This window comes from Gavia stellata, chromosome 5 (genome assembly GCF_030936135.1).
Source record: "Gavia stellata isolate bGavSte3 chromosome 5, bGavSte3.hap2, whole genome shotgun sequence".
In the NCBI taxonomy this organism is placed as follows: domain Eukaryota; kingdom Metazoa; phylum Chordata; class Aves; order Gaviiformes; family Gaviidae; genus Gavia; species Gavia stellata.
In genome coordinates, this window is record NC_082598.1 from 19,733,090 (window position 1) to 19,754,323 (window position 21,234).

General features: G+C 38.2%; 1 protein-coding gene across 1 annotated transcript in view; it reads right to left on the reverse strand.

The window, feature by feature from the left end:
• ADGRA3 (adhesion G protein-coupled receptor A3) overlaps nucleotides 1–20,719 on the reverse strand; it is a 57,235-nt gene extending 36,516 nt beyond the window's left edge. Inside the window, exons 1-2 of the mRNA XM_059817679.1 lie at nucleotides 20,451–20,719; nucleotides 5,027–5,098 (exon numbers count right to left, since the gene is read on the reverse strand). Of these exons, the coding sequence (XP_059673662.1) occupies nucleotides 5,027–5,098; nucleotides 20,451–20,719 (341 nt within the window). The remainder of the gene's footprint in view (nucleotides 1–5,026; nucleotides 5,099–20,450) is intronic.
• Between the last annotated feature and the right edge of the window lie 515 nt (nucleotides 20,720–21,234).

Below are 21,234 nucleotides of genomic sequence, written 5' to 3' on the forward strand. Positions count from 1 at the left end.
GTGGGCAAATAGCAACTAACCAACAAGCAAAAATATTTTTAAGAGCCTGACAACCACACCTAATGTTATCTTGTTAAGATAAGAAAAATATCTTAATGAAAGTGTACTTAAATTTAACTATGGTTTGACATGTAAAAAGCAAAATCCTTTCGTTAGAATTTATAATGAAATGTTTCAGTGGCCAGTTGTCTATGACTTAAAAGTGCATGCACAGAAACTTAAAAATTACCAATGTATGAATACATATTACTTATAATTTACTGTTTTCTGTCTCAGCACAATGAACATTGTCTTAATTATTACTAACCCATCCTGCAGGCACAAACAAATGATGCATATATATACACACACACACACTGATCTGTATGCATTATTTAGCTCTCTCAACTACCATTGGATAAACTATCTTTTCTTCCTGAACAGAACTTGAAAACAAACGTCAGACAAGAAACACATTAGCTGCCATGGACTCTTGCTATATGAAATGCCTTTTCAAAAAGGAAATGGGGGAAGAGGACAAAATAAGAAATTACAAAAATAATTTAAACATTACATAAAGTCAGCCTCTCCCTCCCACAGCTCTATGGGGTGATTTTATGCAGGCAGATCCAAAAAATGTTTTATGACTGATTAAACAATTTTTATGTTTCCTCATTATTCACTGTGTAGGATTTAAATTCTACCCTATACATACATAGGCTTTCTCCCTAAAACACAGCAGGCTATGTTTTTTATTGAGTTTTCACCACCAGGGTACCAAATATTTAGGGTACCACCAAAACTGTTGATAACTGAAAGCCCAATACTTTATTGCATGTGGGTCTCAGATGTAGAATTCTGCTTTCAGGTCACCATATACAAACTGTATGTGAGGATCAAGTGCTACTGGAGCCGTTTCACCATGTTCAAGTAACTCTCCAGGAAAGGAAAACTGACTCAAATCTATCACTGATTTCAACAGCATTAGAGTAATACAAGAACACAAACCAACTGGAGTGTCCAAGTTCGTAAAGAACCACAAAAGAGGAGACAATAGACCATTCTGAGACTTGGACATTTTCCAAATGGAAATTAAAAACTTGTTACTAAAAATCATCTCTTAACTTTTTGAAAAAGTTCTTAACATATGCTTTTGACATCCTCTTGCATCTAAAGAAATCAACAGCAACTTCGATGACTTTGTTTTACTGTTTTGCTTACCCCATCACATCACCTGTGACATGAACGGATGAACTACAATAGTCAAAATTTCTTGAAGATGTAACGCAAAAAAGTTTTAAAAAAATGCTTGAGACTACCACAATTCCACAAACTAAACAAAAGCTAGAACCTAGACCAGAAAACCTTTTGTTTTCTTCAAATAATTTCTGTATTTCCAACAGTTCAGAATACTCCAAAGCATTCAATTTCCCAGCACAGATTTTTCAGCAGAGAATAGAAGCATATTGCCCCTTCTCACTGCTCATCTTTCAGAAATTACCTGAGAAGCAGGTGAGGATGGGGAAAATATATATTTTGTTAGCCTAACACTCTCAGTCTTCTCCTTAAAGAGCCACAGCTAACAAACAGATGGAGCTTCCAGAACCAAAACCAGAACTAAAGCTAGAGCAGAAAACAAGTTCCTGAATATTCATAAAACCATTTCTCTGCTCAGTAATATTCAAACAAGAAATTCCGATACTTTCAGAGCAGATGCTCTGCTGCACTAGCACAACAAGAATTAAAATCAGAAATGGTTACTGTCTGAAAAAGTATTAGATGCTCCTATTTTTATTTAAGGCATCCATGTATCTGTAGATTGGTGCTGTAAAAACAGGAGGAAAAAAAAAGAGACTGTCTACAAATAACACTCCTTCACATTGCATATTTTCCCTTTTCAAAGATATATTAGTATATGCTAAAAATACATTAGTATACCTTTGTCATTATTTACAGGTCAATAAATATCAAACCTTTCTTTTGCTATCTAAATATCTTACTGAATTCCATGCCTGTCTCTTCCTCCTTTCTCGCTCATGTACAATGAAAAATAGTACTTTACAAAAGCATAAAGTAATCTCCCTTATCCTCACAAAAAATCAACAGGCAGCATTAGCTAGCTTCCAGATGGAAGATAGCAGTTTGCTTCTACATTGCTGGACTTTGAATAATGCTACATAAAGTCAAGTATCTACTAGATGAAAAATTATCTGTCGTTATCAGTTGTGCAAGAAGTTACTTCAACATTCAAAGTGCAGGAAATTCATAGCAAAACATAGCATTAACAAAGTCCATGGAAATTAAAACATTTAACATCTTTTTGTACAGACACTTTAATTACCACTTATGCCAGTTAAAATCTTTGACCTGCTTACTGTTATTCAGCCTTTATTTGCATTATTTTTTTCCTATAAGAATAGATGTAGACATTGCATAGTAATTTTATCACCCTGTTTACAAAATAATGCATTACCAAATTCTACATTTTCATACGTTAACATACATGCACAAAATTATTAACAGATTTGGAATTCCTACTCAGGGCCAGCATTTTTCATGTACTTCCTCATAGTTTTGGGGCATACAAGCAACAAATAAAACAATCTCTCCCTTTCAATAATAACAGTGAAGAATTGTCAGATGGGAATGAGGTCAAGAGATAACATGTTTGAGCAAAATGATAAGCAAAAGGGCAACAATTTGCCAGCTGAAGAACCATATCCCCAAGTTTATCTGAAGAACTGACAAAAAACCAGAAACCATTTAAAAAAATGTAAATTTTCATTAAGATGTCCAAGAACGAAACAGGAGAAAACAAGTTTAATGTGTTAACAGATGAATTGTGAAGTTGTGAATATGTATTTCAGGATTCAAATTACTGATTAAAATGCAATTAGAAACAATTATTATACAGGTACATGTTCCCGACATATTAGATTGTTTTTTTGGTTTTTTTTAAAGGCTTTGGTTAAATATATCTATCCAAAAACCATTAAGGGGAAATGGCAAAAGTATTTGCTATGAAGTATAGCATTACAAGGAATGAACAAACAAAGCATTAAATGTATACAGTATCCCTTCCCTGGTAAGCAGTCATGTTAAGTGACAATGCTACTGCCTGAATTAACTATTTAAATGATGACTGAATTTAGTTCTTCTGTCTCTGTTTCACCTCTTAAAGTAAAAATGGGGAAAAGAGCATATCTACAAAGAAAGAAAACACTCATAAGGAAACAAGGGGAAGTATGAGTAGTAAGAAAAAATAAAAATAAGGAAGAAACTGTCAAAAAAGTGCAATTTTAAAGGCATGCAAGTTATCACAGTGAACATTAAGGAATATAATTTGAAATTGTGAACATGATGTTAATGTTTAAAATAGTTACTGTGGCTTTCAATTTTTTTTCCTTTTACTATTGATTATTCATTTAAGTTTGAGAAATCATTTTAATTACAAGAGTAGCTTTTCTCCAAGGTCACTTTTACTGTGGTTAAATAGATTTTTTTTTTTTTTTTTAAATAAGTCTTGCACACACAATAAAAAAAAGAATGGTCATTAATGACTAGTATATCATGCTAGTTATCCCTTCCTTTACGATGAAGGCACCTGGCCATCATTAATAATCATTTATTGATGTATTAACTCCTACACCAGTGCACATAAAGTGTGTTATCTCATTCAGATGATATCACCATACCATTTAAAATACTGCTATCCCAGATCACTTTAAATGCTCAAAACGTGATAACCTGCCTTACTGCTTTCTCTTCCTTTTCATGAAAGGAAACATTAAAATAACCTAAAAAAATCCTTACAAATGACAGGAGTTAAATGGAAGAAAGCTGGGTTCTTACAATTTTAAAGAAAATTAAGATTTGGATTCATAGAACAAATGTGAATGATCTTCTCAAACTAATCAGAGTTTCAAGTATTTCCTGTCTGAAAATTGTAACAAGTTACAACAAATAACAACTGTCAGCAGATGTCTTTATTACCACCTAAGCAAGGATGCCAAAATAATGTGTAAAGATCTAGAATGCCATCACTGCTGATAACCTTGCTTCTTTGGCACAATGGCTTATTTCTACAATAAAGCTCATCTGCCAGTGCAGAAGACAAATCCTTCTTCTGGCTTTTGGGGGATGGAATGGTGGAAGTCTTTGAATTTATCTAGGCCAGGTGACTGGGATTGCAGCCTTCAAGTTTTAGAAGAAGAATAAAATAATTTTAATCCCCTGAAGCCAAAAGTCATTTGGAACTCTTCCTAGATGTTGGGAGATGATCGTGAAACTGGCTACTTTCCCAGTCAAATGGCCTAGCAAAATCCTTATCTCTAAATCCTTATCTCTACCTTGCTCCCAAGGTAGATCAACCTGCCAATCCTGACCTTCTACCAGCTGGAAAAAAGCTGACTGTAACAGAAGCTACAATGCTTCTTCTTATCCCATAGGTGATATATCATCTGAAAGGGAAAGTGAAAACAGGAAGCAAAAGGTGTCCAAGAAGTTACTCCCATCAGACTCACTCCCATTTTTTCCCCCCCATATATTCAGTATATACCGAAGTTGTAAAGTAAGCAGCAAAACTGTTAAAATAAATGTCAGCAACAAACTTACAATGCATCTAGCCTCTTTTAGAGGCTCTAATACATCCACTTCCCCTACAAATATACTTTACAATTGCTTGATAAAGGGCTTGACACTTCATAAGAAAAGAAATTAAACAATTTTGTTTACAACATAAATTTCCATATAACGAGATGAACAACAACAAAGCTAATGCAGTCATCACGGCATTCCAGTGAACTTTCCACTGAAACTGCCCTAATCTCACCCGCAGGTGAGATTATCCCTTTATGCTGTTACATGACATTCATATTAATGAAGAGAATGCTTAACTATGTTAACTCTTCATTTATTTTCATGTATTTTTTTGTGATGGAAAACCACATCTCTTATTTAAGATATTTGTTCTCAGAATTATTAATGAAACATAAGCAGTATAGCACTTAAAAAGCTATTTTCACTTTAAAAATTAAGAAGCGCTTACAATCTTTCAAGAAGGTTTAATCCAGAGAAGGAACCATTCTTCAACTCTGTTATTTTATTATTACTCAGAATCCTGTAAACAAAAACAGACAAGAACAATATATTGTAAATTTCATAACAAAATTATTTGCTGCAGCTTACACATGTGGCATAAATCTTTTTGTTTAACAGCCTTTATATCAAACTACAAGGCCTAGCTCATTGTCTGAGGTATATATAACAGCACTACCTAAATATTAAGAAAAAAAAGAGGATTTTCTATGTTATGTGCCCTAAGTACCATGCAAGCTTACATAATTAACATATGAAAGGAAGTACACCCATATAATATTATCGTAATAGAACACCAGAATTGGCATAATAGAAAATGAAGTATTAAACAACCAATCTACACATTCGACATTCTGTTCTTCCATACCCATTTTGGTTTTCAAAACCACACAGCATGTCACCTGGTTCCCATTTCCTCTGCTGCCACCCTCAGCCATTAGGACACTCTCAATTCTCCCATGTTGTGCCACCTTTCCCAGCCATCCTTCACACATTCATCCTTCTCAACGCAATCTTTTTAAGACATGTATAAATAAGCTCAGCAAGCACTCCTTTACTTCTATCTATCCCTTCTTCTCTCAAAGGACCACACAACTGCAAGTTCCCTCTTCCACATGAATAGCTGGATCAGGCCCATCTAGCCCAGTACCCTAATCTCCAATCACAGCCATCTGCAGATGCAAATTATCCTCAAGTTCAGAAATCCCTTGTATAGCTGGGTACTTCCTTACTTAGAAGGACCTGCTTTCTATACAGCTACCTATTTCTCTGTCACAAAAAAGCCTATTTTCCATTTGAATCACACAAAATTTTGGCATCCACAACACTCCTTACAAAAGGTTTTGCAGTACAAAGCTCTGTTCCATAAAGAACGCCTCATCTCATTCGTTCTGAACACAGCTCCTGCTGGTTTTATTTGATGCTTCCCACTTCTTACACTGAAACAAGCAGTAATCAATCCCTACCTACCCTCTCTTTACCACATTTAATTATGTAGAAACCTAGACGGTCTCTTGCCAGATGGAAGATTCATATTTTACTTAATTACTCTTCACACAAAAGTCATTTTGTGCCGCCTTAATCATTTCTGAGCTCTTTCCGGCTTTATTACACAAAAAATTCTGAGATAAGACCACGAGAACTGAAATAGCATTCAACACACAGACAAGTCACAAATCTACATAGTGGGATAATGATGTTTCCTACTGTTTTCCTAGCAATTCCTAACATCTGATCTGCCTTTACCACTTGTACCAAGAATTGGAGATTTCTGGTCAGCTCAGTGCCCATCATCTTATATATGAAGACAGATTTGTCATCACCCCCAATACAATTTTCATTTTTCTACAATGTGCTGCTTCTGCCATTTTATTGCCCAATTATTAGTTTCACAAACTTCTTCTGAAATTCTTCACTTTACCCTCATTCTTATTACATCAAGCAACTCACCAACTCTGTCAAGCCCCCACTCACACTGTTTTATAGGTCATTAAGAAATATATTGTAGATTACATGTCCCTAAGACTCCACTCTACTGAGAAGGCTAACCATTTACTTTACTTCCACATCCACTTCTTATCTTTCAGCAAGTTCATACAATGATTTTCCATTTTAGGCTGACATACTATTTTCAATCCCTTTTTACAAGGGCATGTAGTGATAGGACAAGGGGTAATGGCTTTAAACTGAAAGAGGGTAGATTTAGATTAGCTATTAGGAAGAAATTCTTCATTATCAAGGTGGTGAGACACTGGAACAAGTTGCCCAGAGAAGTTGTGGATGCCCCAACCCTGGAAGTGTTCAAGGCCAGGTTGGATGGGGCTTTGAGCAATTTGGTCTAGCGGAAGGTGTCCCTGCCCATGGCAGGGGGGTTGGAACTAGATGGTCTTTAAGGTCCCTTCCAACACAAAATATTCTATGATTCTAAATGCCTTTGGCAAGGGACTGAGAGATGCCTTTGGAAAAGCACCTATGTCTCATTATATCAACTGGATCATCCTTGTAAATATTTTGCTGATTCTGAAGAACTCCAAAGGTTTGTAGGGAAGAGCTTCCCATTACAGGAGATGTAAATTTGCTAAAGTACATCTCTCTCTCTTTATCCAGATATCCAATATATATATTATAAGGTCTATTGATTTGTTTAACACAAACATCCAACTTGAAAACATGTAGTTTCCTTAAACTCCTGATGCACTTAAAGAAAAATTTGCCATCCTTCCGGTCCTCAAAAATCAAGTTTGTTCTAAGCAAGACTTCAGACATTCATCATTTGACTTTTTCATCACTGAGTTCTTCTAAAAGCTCTCCAGTGCACACCATCTTGTCCTGGAAACTTATTCACTCTGTCAGTTTGTTCCACAACTTCTGCTACAGTCAATTCAATTTCAGACAGGTCCTCTATCAAATGCATCCTGCAGATCCAATGTGTCTGTGCACTTCTTCACTTAACACCGGTTACATCTACAGGCTGGATAACTACTTCCACACTTACAACTGCCACTAGGAGATTTCCTTCCAGTCTACTACATCTTTCAGATATCCTTTACAATAACCATAAAACAAAAACACACACAGCCCCCTCTTTCCTACAACGCATAAGATCTGTTATCTAATGACAACGATTAGTACTTCAAAACACATAATGAATACGATAAAACTAAAATACAGAAATACCAGTCTATGAAAACAGCATCATTTTGACACAACCATATATTACACTAAGTAGCTTTCTTCTTCAGGTTTCTCAAAAATTGCCTTCAGCCTCTGTGGTTTAGACAAACACAAGGCAGGCAATTTTTTGTCTCAAAGCTCTGGCTTTGAGTCCATCTCTCTCTCAATCTCACATACACAGAATCAAGACAGCTGAACAAATTATTTTAAAATCTTTCTGCTTCCAGTCTGACAGACGGAAGGTTTGAAAATGCATGAAGCTAAGATTAAATCATTCAATCAGGTTAACAGTCCTGATGCTAAATGGAGGAGATCCCATTCTTTCTCCTCCCCTTACAGTCATGTCATGTATTTCTGCAGCTCACCTCAAGTATCCCTGGTGCCCGTTGCTCCACAAGCAATGAACGTTAAACTACACATTTACCCAAGGCATCCTCCAAAAGATTAATTTATATGTCAGCTGCAAAAGCGTGATCAACATAGTACACTACACAGTCAACTAATCCCAGGTGAAGACTGATCACAAGAATGGTGGAAAGGATGAGAAAAAATTACTTTATAAGTATATTGAGAATTTACTGTTGTATGTGCCCATAATGCCTGTAGCATCCACTACAGTGTCAGATAAGAAAATTTGCTCTTGTGAAAATACAGTTCTAGAGTCAGATACATTAAGCTACCTTCCATGAAGGAAAGAAGAAAAATTGCCCCTTGGCTGCAGCTGTGATAACCCAGATGACAAAAAAAAAAGAAACACAGAGTATTTTTTAAAAACAGATGTACAAAGCAAGAAAGCCCAGGTACTCTTCAGAAATCTACAGGTATTTCAAGGAATCTTTGCATCAAGCCAGGCCAAACTTACAACAGAAAACCAGAATACATATTTGCAAGACTGCAAGTTTGGTAAATATAATAATCTACAATATGGAATGCCTGCAAAGCTAGTAAAATTTAACTGAAGCATTAAAATCACACATCCTGAAGTCTTTGAAATTACTTTCACTTCTACTCAAACAGAAGAAGGTTGCAACCTAAATAGTAAGTATTATTTGTAGAAATGGCAGGTACAGGATTCATTCTACAAACTAAGTCTATTCAGAGCAAAGTACACCTTTACTTCAACGTTCTTCCCGGGTTCAGAAACGTATGCGGGAAGAAAAATAATTTATAAAGAAATGAATGAAAGAACTTATAAAAAACCTCATTAATAGCTAATGCAAACGGAACATAAGGCATAACAGCAGCAGCAAGAAAAAAACACAGAACAATTTTAAACTTATGAATAAAATAAGAACAAAAAACATGAGGTTCAGAAAACATTCAAGTCAACACAGGCAAGCAAGCTACAATCTTTGGTAGCACAGAAATAATTTGTATTTTACTTATAATTGACTTCATCTTAAGATTTATTGATTTTACCTCTACTTTTTCCAGAAAAAGGAGCTATCCAAAATGGAACAGAAACGACTTCAAAAGTAGCTATAACTGACTGAACTAAATTTAAACTAAATAAAAATTACAGTTCTGTAAAAAAAAAAATTAGTTTTCTGACACTGCCTATAAAATAATAGTCCTAAAGTAGAAGCCTTTGAATAGCTGTGCACTAGGTAAATTTCTCTCTGGAGTGTGATATACAAATTATAGTCAGCCTGATTTAGTATTTTCTCTGCAGAAGCTGTTAGTTGCTCAACCATAAAGGTTTAGTACAATAAATGATAGATTTTACAATACTCCATATAACCTAAGACATTTCATCACACTTAAAAATGTTTTAATATTTAAAAAAATGCAGTTTAAAACTTGCTATTAATACATTTAGTGTATACATTATCTGAGGTGTTAAGGGATGTGGCATAAGACAACAAAACACGATAAAGCATTCACCGCAAAGTAGACATTTTATAGTCACTTTCACAATTTCTGTGCATTAATGTACAGTAACATGATGGACTATTCATTATGTACCACTTAAACACATAAAATTATTTGTGATCAATAATAATTCTAAGTTACTAGTTTAAGACCGTAATTTTTCCTAAGAGGCAAGTAATTCCGAAAATCTGCAAACTTTTTCATCATTAAGAAGTTTAAAGGGAAAATAGTAGAGAGCTACAGATCTCTACTCATCCCCATCTTGTTCAACTCTTCTTTAATAAGTGGCTTTGCAACATAAACGATGTACCTGGAGATTTCATGAAAGGGTTTCCATAGCCCAATGTCATTGTTGCTCCCTATGTCTTTCAAGCTCCAGATCAGGTTGGTTTTGGTTTTTTTTTTTCTTTTAAATGATCAACAATACCTGCTCGGAACAAACGCATTTTGCTTGTCCAACCCTTACATAACAGAAAATAAAATGTGGAACTACTGCATGCAGACACACTCACAGCCACAGGAATTAACACGAAAAACTTGGAAGAAAAGGCAGCTGAAAAGTAGGTTCTAGAAAGCATTATGGGCAATGTCTCAAGTCACCTTAAAGCAACACATTTCCTTCTCTTTTGACTAAACAGAATGGTTGTAGAGACAAAGAGGTGATCTGAAACAATGCACCTCAAGAAAAAAATAACAACCCCCCCAAAAAAACCCCAAAACACCCCAGCTTTTCACCCATTCCAAGAACATTGCTGAAATGTTCCTTTGTTCAATACAGCTTGGATCTGAAAGCCCTGTTTCCATTTTGCTCCATAAAGTGGCAGAAGAATTTGGCAAAACTCTGCAAAGAAACTCAACTCCAGCTCTAACTTATTGGCGAGACCTTTAGCAATAGATGCCCAGTTTCTAGCATGCAAAACGTAACTATGCAGTCAAACCCAAAGTCTGTCCTTTGTACTACAAAGAGTTTTAGCAACAGATACTAAAGGTGATGTAATAATCCTTTTTTTTTTTTGATACAACAGGAAAAAAAAAATCAAGGCTTGATTTGTTTTTACCATTAAAATAAGGTGATAAGCACTAAGTGAAAAAAGTTTTATTCTATGAAACAATTTAGGCTTGTCAGCTATAAAACAACCATCACTAAGACAGCAGTCAAGTGGCAGGAATTTAGAATGCATCTCCAAACTTCACAAATGAACCCTTTCACAGGATACTATTAAATACACACGTATCCATTAACACTATTACAAAATAGTCAAAATGGCATGCAAGAAACCTGTACGAAGACTGGGAGACAGCGTAACTTTTAGCTGAATGCTGAAGTAGCTTCCAGAACACCTTGTAAGAGACTCAAATAGAGAGCCAGGAAATAGAAAATAAATCAGATCATTTCATGATGATGGCTGTATACTCTAAGGACTGGGAAAATGGCCACCAGCAAAAAATGGACTAAAATACCCATCTGTACAACAAAGAAAAATGTTTTCTGCTGAAAGCCATGAACATGCAAAAAGAAATACATTTTTTGAAGTTTATCTTGTAGAAGCTGTGATTTAACAAGGACATAAAACCAATATTTTTCAACAGCTAGCATTTTGCCTTCTACTGAGTTACTGGTGTCAAAGGGAAAGAAACATAAGTAATGGACTGAGCAGAACATGAACAGCACTTGCTTAAAAGTAACCCAGAAATGAACACTCCACAAGCTAAATACGTAGAAAGAATTACGAATCTTTCCAAAGCCTCTAACAAAAGGAGACAGTATTTTCCAAGTTAACAAAAACATTATAATTGAGGAAGCTTAGCAATGAAACATTTGCAAAATAGACGTTTGCAACAAATAAAAGATTTCCTGTGCTATTTCATTATTATGCACACTAAACAATACTAAGATTGTAAAATAAAACACTCAGAAGTAACAAAACTGCAGAATTAAAACTGTGTCTATTTGTATCACTCCATTTTTAACCAGTAATGTGCTAACTTTATATGATGCAATGATGGACTTTTTTTCTACACAATCCCTGCATCATTCAAGCAATGTTGCTCACTTTGTGCACTGCTATTGAAGATATTTTTTGCTTGACATTCAGTATGTGGCCACATGCTTTATTGATTGCCTTTAAGGACAAACTGTTCTTTAAGGACAGAAATTCTTTATTTCTAGTGAAATAAAGTGCCAATCACGGGACTACCTCAGTGACTTTTCTATGTAAAAGTACTGAATAAAAATCTTCTTAGAAAAAGGACAGAACTGAGGGGCAAAACAGAATGCAAGAATGAGTAGCAATGTTGTTGAAAATGATACTACTATCAAAAGAAAATCTTGTGAAATTATGACCTTACCAACCAAACCTCTCTTTCTAGTACTTATCCCAGGTTGGAAAGCCTACCTAAGAGAAAAATTAAGAGGACACAGGAACATCCAGTTTCTTCCAATACTAACTCTGAGTTGTCGTTTCTAAAGCTAACCATAAACACTGGTAACCTAACCCTTGTGACCATTACATTCTGGGAAGCTTCCTCCAAGTTCTCTCTCCCCCCCTTCTTATCTGTAGCATCTGCATTAGTTTAAGAGATGATGAACGGCTTTGTCTGTAGTAACCCTCCTGTTCTACTGCCCTCCCTTCTGCTCCCTCCTGAGTTTCCCACTTCTTAGCCCCCAGATGTACACTTTTTAGGATTCTCACTGACTTGCAGTTCAGTGCAAGTTTACCCTACCCCTCCAACCTCCACACATACATGCAAGAGAGTAATTCTCTTCCCAGGAAATACTGCACACACACAGATGCCTAGCCAAACTCCCCAAATTTAAGCTGTTAGGGCCAATACATTCTGTGTGTCATATCACAGTAATATTAATTATAGCATATGCTGTCACACCCAGTCTCACATGTATTTACATTTCCTATCGTGTATATGTGCTCTTTAGAAACTGCTTTGTGTAGACACATTAGCAAGCACTTCCTGTCAACTGCTGGCACATGAAGATCATTTGCACAAAAATTGGTACCGTAATCCTACAGAAGTCAACAGTTTTTGGATAGTTTAGCTCCCTGAACTGACTAGGCATGGAGCCAGACAAATGCTAGTACAGCAGCAAGGGAAGGGGTGGAGGGGTGGGGGACCACCCGTGCAGCAAGTGACTGGAAGGTGAAGGTACAAACATGCCAGCTCCAGCTCAGGCTACAGTTTTACAGGCAGCTGGATGTGGATGTAACTTTCCGCCCTCAGAGAGGGAGATCTCCTTTCCCTGGCCCTTGCTCCTGATCATCCCTGTGCCAGAGGCAGGAAGAGAGGGTGGAGGGAGACCTCCCTTCTCCAGCAAAGAGCTGTAGGGTCAGCTCACAGCAACCCACGGAAACGTTAATAAGCGCATCGACACACAATTTTGAGAATGGGTTTAAATTCCTGTTAACACCAGAGGCTGTTATCCTAAAACAACAGTTCGAGGTATTAGAATCAGTTGTTTCGGATGTCTTACAGGATGCTTTTAGAAATCTGCACGTAATCTGCAAATTCTGCCCAATATTAAGTTTCAAGGTAAAACCTATTCTACAGCAACATGGGCTAACTAATAACGAGTTCTTGTATCTGACAGAAATAAACCTTTATGTTCATCTCCTCAAACGGAAATAGCACATCATGTGGACAATATCAGAAGAGTTTTCCCAGACCATGTTATACCACTACCATTTCCTTGTATGATCCATCTCTTCCTACTGGCATCCAGTCACTTATCCTGCCTTTATTGATTTTGTGGGTAGCTGCTGAATTTCCAAGAATTCTTAGCCATCTCTCACTAAGCCAGTTACACTCACCCTTCAGCACCTTATTTGCTCTGCCTTCATTCCCTCTGAAGTCCTTCTGATTTCACATCTCCATAACCAACACATCCATTCAAAGAAACCCTCCCTCCCATCTCAACTCCTCCTGAACTCCCAGTAGCAGTTTCTGCCTTTTAATCCAATCTCCCTGCCTTTCTTCAACTCCGTATCTAGATGCTAACTTCCCTCCCTCTACCTCAAAGCATCTTTCTTTCCCTAGATTGAACTGACCTAGCAGAGGATGTGGATTGTATTCTTAGACAAAGCACATGAAGACGGCACAGCCCAGAGCCACCTAGAGCTGTAATGTTGGAGACGTGGAGAATCCTAGAACACGCTGTCCAGTGCGGACAGATTAGTGGAATTAATACGCCTATTTCTTAAATGTCTTTAATCAATCCGCATTTATTATGCTTGGTTTGTTTGGGTTTTTTCCCCCAAAAAAAGCTTAGTTGGTCTGCCTTGCCAAAAAGGTCAAGTTCGTACTCCAAAAGCAACAACTCTGCAGCCCTGCCAAAACTGGCTGACTAGCCTGAATCACACACACCACCCAAGCAACTGCCCTAGCAGCTCTGCACTGCAGTGCACTGGCATCCCATTCACTCTAAGACAGCCTGGAGATCTGTAGGACAGTACTGTGCTGCACCAGTGGACATGCCCTTTGTTATTACCGAAAGAGGAGTCACAACACAGTAATGCACATAAACAGTAACGAATGGATATGATTTGTCCCACTATAGCACTCAAAGGGCAGCAAGACATTGCAGCTTTCATTGCTGAACAGCCAAACAGTGAAATCCAAAGGTGAAAATAAAATTCTCATCTATTTACTGTGTTAAAGACTAAAGATATTTAATAGATTATTTAAGATTTTACAAATTAATATTTAAAATTCCTTCATTGTATTACAGCAGAAAGCAAAATTCACAAAAATATACTTTAGCTATTTCCTCTGAAGTTCTTAAATTTAAAACAATTTAATATTAATGAAGAAAAGAAATGCTCAACTGTTTTTAATTTTCATGGATTAACTACTGGTACAAAGAAAGCATTTAAACTGTATAGATTCAAAAACTATGGAGACTATTATGGTGAAGATAAAGACTAAATAAGGCAGTAATGACAAATCCATAAACCTGCAACATATCTGGCCCATGCAAAGTACATATGGGAAACATTACATTCTGAAAAATCTAATGTTGCCGCTCCATACTCGTTTTAAATTTCAAAAATAACCTCTGAAACATGAACAAACTGCAAGCAAAAAGAAATGAGACATATGTAGTTATTCATTCTTCATCACTGCAGTGCCAATTCTAGTTCTATTTCTTTAACTCTTGGCATTAACTTTTAAATTTTAATATTTTGCAGTTTTGCCAAACTGAAACAAAAACAGGACTACTACTGATCAATAAAAGACAACATTAAGAGAAAAAAAAGTATTAGTCCTGAGGATGAAAATCTCTCTTCCTGAGGCTAGATACAGAATAAAGCATTGAACATTTAATACTCACTGAAGGGCTAATGAACACATAAAGGGCATTGCTTACATGGATATCCTCATGGGAACAAAGGTATTGGACAACTCTAACACTATGGCTCAAAGAATTAAAAAATTAATTTATCCTCATTACAAAAATTTAAATTTGCTCTCCAGAATTTTGCAGAACTTAGCTCTGTCCTCCTCCCTTATTTTTAACTCAGCAGTAATCAATACATAGCTCTCATTCAAAATCTGAACACCAGGCTTAGATACAACTGCCTACAGTTTTATCTATGGTACAGAAGCCGTATTTCTACTTCATGTATTTAATCAAAAGTACAATAATCTCTTTGTGAAAGGCATCTAAAACAATTAAAAAATGCTTATATAGAAGAATAATCTTTTTTAAAAAACAGTATGCATTGATACAATCATTCAAATTGTGACCTCAGAATTTTCCTGCAATACTCAAATATATATACACAAAAGTGTACACAATCATAAAAGAATACTGTATGTATTCAATATCCTATAGTAATAACCCACAATAATGAATCAGTGTTGGAATATGGCATACAGCAAAGCATGTATCTGATTTCGAATGTGGATTGCTATCTTCTCAACAAGGTAAAGTCGTACACAAGATCTGGTAGTTGTATACTGAATAGAAAAAACAGAAAATGAAACATCACTAATGGTTTTTAGGGGTTGGATGCCACTGGTAAAAAGGCATGCACAAGTACTTGCGAATTACTAAACTGTGGATACAACAATTCTCAAGTACTGTCTCTGTACCGTCATGTGTTCATGAGAAAAACATATTTTGCATAGTCTGTGTATCCACACACCAAAGAAAATTTTAAGATAAGTTCTAAAGGGAGTTATTAGCCCTTTGTGTCTTCAAAAAATGTTATCACTGCCCAAGTTATTAGTACTGAGCACTTACGACAGTCTAAAATAGACTATTTTAACAAAAAAGGGATTAGCTGTCAAGAGTACCTTCAAGTTAATAATGGAAATGCACTTTAAAAGAAGAGGCAAACTTCCACGGAAGAAATTTACTGTGCCTATACTTCCTGTTTGTCAATATTTTGGTCACTTTTTTCTAAACATGTAATGAGAGAGGCCCAACTAAATAAAACAAAGGAAATGAAAACAGTTTAGCAAAGCATCAGATCATGCCTCAAAAGAAGAAAATAATATTAAAAATCATAAATATAAGTCACTACATAATATCTATTTGCTTTATTTTTAAATCCTGAAGAGTCCTTTCTCTGTAAAAAGGAAAAAATGACTCATGTAATTGTATGTAATTCACGTATTTACAATGTAATCACACATTTTGATACAAGTGACTCCTTGCAATATGAGTGATCTTTTGCTTTGAAACTTTTGGAATTTAGGAATTTGTGTTACAAATGGAAAGGCTGCACTCATATCTGGAAGGCCAAATAAGTATGCCTTTCAGCTGCTTAATGAATGCAGTTCGACATGATTATATTTAGGAGCTGGCAAAAACCATGACATTTTAAGATGTTTCTCAACAGCAACCCAGTTAAACATATCTTTGAACAGTTCTGAACACAAATCCAGGCTAATCCTCTGGCTTGTAAATTCTAACACTTGTAAGTGCGAACACTGATACTCATGTATTCCTATCAGGATGTGTGAGTAAGCAAAGTTGTTTGCAGACCACTAAGGCTCCTGATTCAGAAACACAATTATTTACTGAATATATATGCACCTCCTCTGTTTATTTAGAGTCCTATTCCTACAGGATAACCTATGGGTAACCAGTAACTAAAATTCTCAACAAATAACGAGGATTACAACTTCATGGGCTTGTCTTCAAGGGAATGACACGTTCTCTTCCAAAGAGCAAAGTAATGGCTAATATCCAACAAGTTATGACATCATCATTTGAGCTTGCATCAAAAGAAACACAACAGCAATGGATACCTTACCTCAGACTATTATTAAAAAAATATAGTGCATTCCTCACTTAAATGTGAATCATGGCAACAGCTTCACTATCTACTAAAATATAGAGCATGCAGACAAAGCACCGAGTTACATTCACCCAGTTATGTTATTTTCACACCAAAAGCATCTCATCTGGCTGGTTAAACTACAAAGGTCAAAGCCACCTATGGTGTTCATGTAGATACACCCTTCATTTGCATCCCAATCAGTTTTTATTATATACGGCTATGAAAAAGTCCCTTCCTCAGCTACAACTAAACTTGAATTCACGTTGGAATTTGACCCAACTGCTCAGTAAAGCACCAGCTAATTCCACCTGGATTCTAAAGGAATCTCAATTTACAATACTGCCAGAAATCCTGAACATTACTTATTCTCCCAGTGACATCTCTCTATACTTTCATACTCTTTTTCCAGTGCTTGCTTTCCTTCCTCAATCATGAAACAAACTTACTTTGTCTTGTATCAATTGAAATCAAGTTAGGACATTTTTTCTGAATTGTAACTAAAGATTCTAAATAATACTGACCTAAATTACTAGGACAATAAAATGTTTTGTGGCAAACAAAAGGCCAAGACATTTCATAAATTAAGTGACCTTGCCCAACTTATCAATATCATTGTTAACCACTAACTACAATGGTGTGCAAGAACGAAATAACCTGGCCACATCCTCAGTTGCTACTCATTTATCCTAACTGCCACTATTACTCTTATTTCCTCACTTTTTAGAGGTGCTTGTCCTCAAAAATACTTAACTGGGGGAAAAAAATTGTAAATGCTAAATACACAGCAGCTGATCTACTTAAAGTCTAAGAGTTTGATCAATGATAAGGATGCAATCAGGATTTCTACAACGAATATAATCACTTCATTTGAGTCATTCCTAGCTCACTCAAACCAAGAAGTTACATAAAACTACATAGGTCCTCGTATTTAAAATCAGTTTGTGCAAAATAGCAGTCAACATAAAAGAAAATTAACTGAATTAAAATGCAGTTGATCTACACAACAGCGATCTATTTTCAGCTACTTATCTCTTCAGTGATCCAATAATCCAAAAAGCTATAATAGAACTAGTACTTATCTTAATAGAAGAATCCCACAAGAATCAAGATTCAAGATAACTCAGGGCAGTTTGACTCTAATCAGACAACCTTCCACTGTCCACCAAGTGCTGCAATTCTAAGTATCAGCTTAGGAAAAAAAGTAATTTTTGGCAAAAGATTAGATAACTATTAACCCAACCACTACTAATCAACATGTTAGTGAAATGGCACGTGGCAACAGACCCCATAAATCACTAAAACTTTCTAACCAGTTTAACATGAATTCAGTGAAAAAAAAAAAAGCCTCTCTCAGAGATATGGAAAGTCATGCCTCGAGAGTCAACAAACTTGAAAGATCCTGAACCACAACAGTTTTTGTGTCCACTCTCTTAGAAAAAACAGGAGAATTGGTTTAATAATATTTGCCTTATATTTAAGTAAAATTTCAAAGTGTGTGTTCATACTAATTGTATCCACACAGTTATGATACCTACTACAAATAACAATGAAAAAAATCACATTGTTTCTTGCTATGTCTATTAAAAAGTTTAAAAGAGAAAAATAAATGTTTTGGAAGTTATCATGAACTTCAAAGGCCAGTTAAAACTGAAAGCAACTAATTAGTGTATGTAGATATGCTCTAGATACACTCTAGATAGTGAAGGAGTATGAAAATCAAGATCAAAGATGAACCATTCTTCCAAATTCTTCTGTCACTGCAATTATGAACAAAGGTCCATTCACAGCAAAGAAGGCTGCTGTATTTGATATCTGCTTGTCTTTCACAGCAGTCAGAGCTGTGACTCCAAGTTTTTTGAACCAAAAGACCCCCATAGTCAACTTCAGCCTATCAGCCATACTAACATCCACTTTTATCAAAATTTTAATGGATAATACTATATTTTTAACAGTTAATCAGCTGCAAAGCATTGGAGGCTAACAAAGACCAAAATGGATTTGTTGATCAAACAGCCATCACCACCTACTTTTTGCTTTCTTTTCAACTTCAGAAACTTCATATATGCATATTTCTGGTCATTTCTCACAGGTCACTTAGAAATATTCTCTGCACCCTTGCAGATTGCCAAGCAAGAACAACTACTTTAGCCTTAATCATCTCCCTTTTTTTTGGCTTTCCCTTTTCTCACAGGTCCAGACCCATGCATCTGCCACTGACCAGGTCCACACCTCACTAAAACTTACTGAAAGAAGCCCCTCCGGGGTGTTTCAGTGCTGTTGAAGTTCACAAAAGCAGCAGGCAGATTGTTGTTCTCATGACAGAACTATATACATTCTGTGCTTACTAAACTTGAATTATTGGTAGATCTTTCAAACCTGTTATTTCCAGTTAAGTACAAAAATATATAAAGCTAGAGCCCATAATTCAGTTTCTTTTCATCAATTTTCTCACATACTACTTGGTTGCACTTGAGTCTTCTTCCCACAGTAGCATATGTACTTTAAGGCTCTCTAAAGAAGGGAGAGGGTTCCACTTTTAGGACCATCCACAGATGAAATCCAGTGCTGCTGTTGTCCCCGCCCATGGCTGGGGGATTGGACTAGACGATCTTTAAAGGTCCCTTCCAACCCAAACCATTCTATGATTCTATGAACTTCTTTGCTAAAGTGACAAGTTAATGTCTCAGGAAGAAAAACAACTTGCAAATCCTTTCTTTACATGTACACACTCATGTCTAAGTAAATAGCAACATATTTCTTACTTTGGAGTAAGTTGCACATCCTGTTTGAAACTTGTTATTCAAATGGATGAGCTAGGATCGCCTCCACATAAAGAGAGCACGCCTACTGCTACGTGGAAGTAAACCGACCTTTTTTCCAAAGAAGAAACAAAATAAATCTCTTCAGCTGGTGTTATCGCAAGCTGCAACGAACAGGTTGCTGTTTGCTACCGTGAAACTCCAGACCCACCTAGCCTACCGCACACAGAGCAGCTCATGCGCTCTCTTAGAGATCGGTTGTTAAAACTACCTCAAAGCACAGTACTCCAAAGCAGAGTTTCTCCCGAGATTAAAAAAAAAATTAGGGAAGTTTAAAAAAAATAAATAAAATCGTGGAATTACTTTTAACAAAGGAACACCTAAGCTTCCTGAGCAGCCTGAACCGTCTAATGGAAGGCAGCCCCAAAAGGGAAGAAGGAGCAAGCGGGGCGTGTGGGGATGCTGTTCCACCGAGCGGGCGGCGGCGCGGAGGGCTACGCGGGGCGGTCCCGCCCCGCGCAGCCCCCCGCGCCTTCGCCTGCCCCGCCAGTGAGTAACGGGACGCTTCCCCGCCCCCACCCCCCAAAGCTATGGGAAAACATGAAAAGCACAGCCAAAAAAAAGTCCGCTCCTCGGGCTTTCCCCGGCAGCAGATGGGGTCAAGCGCGCCCCACCCCGCCCCGCTGACCCCATTTTACCTCAGGTCGGCGCTCCCTCCCCCCCGTCCACGTCGCACCAAGGCCCCCCACCCGGGGACGGTACTCACAGGGTGACCGTCCGGTTAGGCAGCGCCTCGGGAGGCAGGACCTGAGCGAGCTCCAGGTTGCTGCAAACTACCTTCACCTCCACCGGGCCGCCGGCCGCCGCCGCTTTGCCGGCACTCTTGGGGCGACCGTCGTACTTACAGCCCGGGGGCAGCGCGGCGCCGCCGCCCCCCAGCGCCGTCAGGAGCAGGAGCGCGGGCAGGAGCCCCGCCGGGCGACGACGGCGGCGGCGCGGTGGGCGGCAGAGAGCGCGGCGACCCGGGGGCAGCATGGCGGGGCTGTGCAGGGCCCCGCTCCGCTCCTCCCGCAGGCGGCGGGGACGGACGGGGTCGGCCGGGCTGGGCGGGAGAGGAGCGAGCGGGGCGGCCCGCGGTTTGCCCTGGCCTAGCTCCGCGGGGGCGGCGCCAGGCGCGGCCGCAGCGCTGCCGCCATGTGGTGCCGCGGGAACGGCGGGCTGCGGGCGGGCAGGAGCCGCTGCCGCCACAGCCGCCCTCGTCTTTGTGTCGGGGCCGGGCGGGCTCCGCGCAGCGGCAGCAGCGCCGCCTTCCGCCAGTGCCGGAGCCCCGCGGCAGCGAGCGCGCCTGCCGAGCCTCGGCCCCACTGCGCAAGCGCCGCGGTGGCGGCAACCGCTACTGCGCCTGCGCGCCGCCGGGTGAGGGGGGCGCGGCGGCGAGATGCTGCTGCCCGGGGTGGGGGGGGGCGGCGAGCGCTTCTGAGGGTGAAAAGCGCCCTCCCGATCGGGAGCCCCCGCCCTGTTTCGCCGCCGCGCCCTTGGCAGGGTAGTCG